The 4,890-nt window shown below is 35.7% G+C and overlaps 1 protein-coding gene across 2 annotated transcripts in view; it reads left to right on the top strand.

Moving 5' to 3' along the window:
* LOC127679379 (solute carrier organic anion transporter family member 1A6-like) overlaps positions 1-4,335 on the top strand; it is a 54,073-nt gene extending 49,738 nt beyond the window's left edge. For both annotated transcript variants that reach the window (XM_052175208.1, XM_052175209.1), the window contains 2 exons: positions 666-783; positions 4,116-4,335. In XM_052175208.1, the coding sequence (XP_052031168.1) occupies positions 666-783; positions 4,116-4,335 (338 nt within the window). The remainder of the gene's footprint in view (positions 1-665; positions 784-4,115) is intronic.
* Positions 4,336-4,890: the final 555 nt, after the last annotated feature.

Genomic DNA, 4,890 nt, shown 5'->3' with positions numbered 1-4,890 from the left:
GATAATCAAACAGATGTGCGGTCTGAGACAGGGATGGGACAAGGAACTGTTAATAAGAGGGGGTAAAGATAATTTGTTCATGGATCTGCAATATCCCTGCTGCCCATATCTAGGATGGCCTTGTAGCATATTTAACATAGGTGTCATCTGCCCCCTTTATACTGAACTTCAGTTTACAAGCTTCTGTATTTGGAACTCGCTACTTGTAATTCATCTGAGAATGAAGTAACCATAGAGGTGAAAAACGTTTTCTCTCTTCTTTAAAGACCTTAGCCGAACTTAATCTTATCTTTCATATTTTAGAATACTCAAGAATAAAATTAGAAGGAAATGGTTTTGTTAGTTGGATGTATGGAAAACCGATGGAAAATATTTCAGGAAATACATAGGTTTATGATTATGAACTCCATGAATGGTTTCTTAGCATCTTATATATAAATGTTGTTTATTGTGATCTAATAATTAACATTAACTTACAATTCTTAAATGTAAGTTTAGAATGTGTGATTCATAATTTGTTATATTGTTTTTTTAAACAGGAGAATTGAAGTACTTCCAGATGAAATAACATGTTTCCTTTTTTTCTTTATTCCTGTCAATGAGCCTTTTCTTTGGTTATATATTTTTTATCTGTTTTATTTTGTCTTTTACTCTTTTCATTGTAGCTGGCATTCCGGCACCTATTTACTTTGGAGCTTTGATTGACAGAACCTGTTTACATTGGGGAACTCAGAAATGTGGTGCACCAGGGGCATGCAGGACGTATGATATAAATAGCTTCAGGTAAAGATAACATCTGAGACAAACTTTTGTATTATAAAATTTCCCCATCCATATCTAACATTTTTTGAGTAACATTTTCAAAACACACATGAATGGTATAACTTTGTTATTTATGTATTTTAACATTTACCCATTATTTCTAAAGTATTTGATATATACATATATATGCATACATACCTGATTGCGTTTCCTAAAAACCCTTCAGAAACTTTAGGAATACCTTAGAAAGGGAGAAAATATGTGAACAGAAATCCTGGAGTGCCAGTGGAGCGCTCCATCTTGAGTGTAGCTAGTATGACAGAATGCTAGATATAAACAAGACAGCCAAATCCGGATATCTAGGCTAATGGTGCTGTATCTTTCAGCTCCTAATACCCCATATCTATAATCAGAGAAGAGAGACTCCCTACTGCAGGGCTTGGGATGACAGAGTCCCAGCACTTCCGGGTGGCATGGATTCTGACATTCTAGCTTCTAGAAAGTTGCATGTAGAAGCCTAACTTGATGAGAACCTCAAAACTGTGTAGTACCATGCAGCTTAATGAAAATTTCCAGGTGTTACAGCTAGGGCTATATGGAAAGGGACCTACTATCTAATCTCTGGAAACACGTAGATATGCCACTGCACATATGGTTAGCTGTCTCATGGATACAACTTGGCTCAGTAGAGTGATTATGGTACAAACCCACTGCGAGTGTATCACAAGGAGAGGAGGTTGGCACACACAGAAATGGCTGAAGCTATTACCCTCAAGGACTGAAAGAATGGGGAGCACACCATTTGAAGTTTGGGTGCATCCAGTTTTGTGTGGTTTAATGCTGTTACTTGATATGAAAGCAGTTACTAACATGGTTCCCATTTCGTTCAATGCTAAGCAGGCAGCTGTCACTAACAGCATTCTGAGAGAAAGGTGGGTTCACTGTTGCTCCATCCCCAATGTCATGCCAAGTTGTCCTTGAAACAGACTCTGGCTGTTGTTACTTTGCTTGACTTCTCAGGCACAATTTTCAAAGAAGCCCACAGAGAAACTGTTTATATATATATATAACACATTGTAGCAACATTACTCCTTGCTCCTTAAACTTCTTCAGCCAAAAGGAGTTTGCACCTATGGCTCTGTTACTGGATAAGCATTATACTGAAAATTCTTGAAAAGTGTGAGCCTTTACACTGACCAAAGTGCTTATGGCTGGGGATGGCTGATATGGCATTCCCAGCCTGGTGTACCAATTGTAACAAAGTGAAAGGACTCAACAACTTTTGTCAGTGTATATGTGTGTGTGCGAAAGTTCCAGTTACCTTAACATCCCCAGAACGGTAGACCATATCCCAGAATTATGAGCAAATTAACCATTCTTCCTTAAATTATTTTTGACAAGATCTTTTATAATAGTGTCAGGAAAATAAACTAAGATAATTATTAATCTATTATCTATTCAGAAAAACTATTATATTTTTAGACTGTTAGATCTGAAGTCTTAAGAAACTATACTTTCTTTCCGTAGAAGTAGCCATGATCATTTTCTATATTCTTGTTCTCCCCCCCTCCCCCCGAAACATGCTTTTTCTGTGTAGGCTTCATTGTTCTGGAACTCACTTTGTAGATCAGCCTGGCCTTGAACTCACAGATATATCTGCCTCAGTGCTGGAATTAAAAGTTTGACACAAAGTCCATGCTCTATTTTGTCTATTTGGATGTAGTTCAGGATTGCCTGACTAAAGAATGGAATGGCCAACTCTAGCCTGGGTATTCATACCTCTATTGATCTAATCAAAACAATAATGACCCATTAACATGTTCATAGGGCCAATATAATCCACACATACCTTCCCTGAAACTTCCTTCTCAGAAGATTGTACACAGTTTGCAATTGACAACACTAGCCATTACACCAGATTTTACTATAAATATATTGAGAAGAGAAAGGAATACTTTTAAAGTTATTTAGAAAATGTGCATATGTCAAAAATACATGTTTCCCAAATCCATTATCCAGAAAACTTAAGGCATATTTTATTAAATATACAAAGAGCATATGCTTATGAGAGTATCCAAGTTATTTTAATAAATTGTAAAAGTGGAAATTACTTAATTCATTTCAGGAAGCTTGTACAATTCTCATACATGAACTGGGCAATCTTCTCAAATGAACAGAATTAGTAGTTAAAGAGATGGGTCAGGGAGTAAGAACACATTGCAGAGGACATGAGTTTAATTCCTATAACCTCCATTGGGAAGTTTACAACTTCCTCTTACCCTCACTCCCAGGTGGATATAACTCCCACAACTCATGAACATATACTTACACAGAGACCAAACCTGTATATATAATTAAAAATAATAAAAATAATTAAATGATAAATTAATTTTTGTACTTGCAAAAGCATATATGAAAATTAACAAATTGACTCTACTAATATATAGAAATGATCAATAGGATTTATTTTAGACATAAAAGAATTTCAACATTATAAAAATCTATTGGTATAACAGTAACAAATGCTGAGAAGAGGCAACTTGAAAAGTGACTTTGTGATGCTTTATATATGTGTGATCACAATTTGAGCAGCCCACATGGAAAAGAGTTTCTTTAACCTTATTTAGAATTTTGTTGGCTCAGTATTTCAGGGAACAGGTGTTTATAGCAGAGTAGGAATGATGGCAGAATGTGTGGTAATGCCAGCCAAATCATGGCGGCAAAGTCTGTGGTAATGGCAGATGAGACATGGTGGCTAAATTTGAGGATGCTGGTCATGTTGAACATTCTTTCAGAAAGCACTTAGTGCTGGAAGCCAATCTGATATTGCCCACATTCATAGGGACAGTGTCAACGAAACCTTTCTAAAAGCATCCTCATAGACATACCTAGATGTATTTCTACAATAATTCTAAGTATCATTAGGTTGATAATGAAAATGAACCATGCACACGCTTTTAATCCCAGTACTTGAGAGGCAGAGGCAGGCAGATTTCTGAGTTCAAGACCAGCCTGGTCTACAGAGTGAGTTCCAGGACATCCAGGGCTACACAGAAAAACCCTGTCTCAAAAAAAAAAAAAAAAAAAAAAAAAAAAAGAAATAAAACAAAACAAAAAGAAAAACAAACAAAAAAAGAAAATGAATCATCACCAACATGAAGAAATAAGTCCAAAGTTTGTTTCATGGTGAATTTTTTTTTTTAATTTTAACACACAAAGTAGATTATATAAAGTGCATGGGCATAATTATCACAGGACACTTTTCTTGGAAAAATAAATGATCTGTAAGAAGATAACAATTTAGCTTTCACTAAACACACTAAGATTTAATACAGATTAGTTCTTTTCAATAGGGGCATTTACCTTGGATTGCCTGCAGCTCTAAGAGGATCAAGCTTTCTTCCTGCATTCTTCATCCTAAGACTTATCAGGAAATACCCATTCCCTGGGGACATGGACTCTTCAGAAACTGAACTTGCAGAGATGAAGCTCACTGAGAAGGAAAGCGAGTGCACAGATGTGCACAGAAGTGCTAAGATCGAGAAGGACAGAGAACTGAAAACTAAGCTGTAATGAGTTTTCTACTGCCCCATGCAAGGCCATGAACAGAATGTATGTTTCACTAGCTTAGAATCATGAGATATAATAGGAATCATCATCTTTAAGGACCTCAACAACTATTTTTCTCATTATAAAAATAATTACTAATATCATTTTCAGAACTTCATGGTAGTACTTAAGATTTTCCTGGTGAAGACTTTTATGGTGACCCCTGCCCCTACTGAACTTTAAAATAGCCTTCGTTTTCAAAGATCATTTTCTCTTTAAGCTCAGTCAAAGGAAGTGTATGATTCTTACATATCTTTAAATAGATTTAAAACTCTCCTATTCCAAAACACTATTTAATTTCATTGAATTTACATTTCAATATTGGAGGTGATTAGAGCTGGAAGTATGCCTCTTGGTTGTGTCATATTGAAATAAGTTGTTCAAATTCATCCTTTCTATGTGCAAGGTGTCTGCATGTGTCTTTCACTATTTGGGAGTTGTTAACTTTCTTTTTTCATTTTAGACATTTGATGCTGCAGAGATTAGACTCTTACAAGTGTGCCATCTCTTGTTTCCAAT

Source organism: Apodemus sylvaticus, chromosome 2 (genome assembly GCF_947179515.1).
Source record: "Apodemus sylvaticus chromosome 2, mApoSyl1.1, whole genome shotgun sequence".
Taxonomy (NCBI): domain Eukaryota; kingdom Metazoa; phylum Chordata; class Mammalia; order Rodentia; family Muridae; genus Apodemus; species Apodemus sylvaticus.
This window is presented reverse-complemented; position numbering and strand designations above follow the sequence as displayed.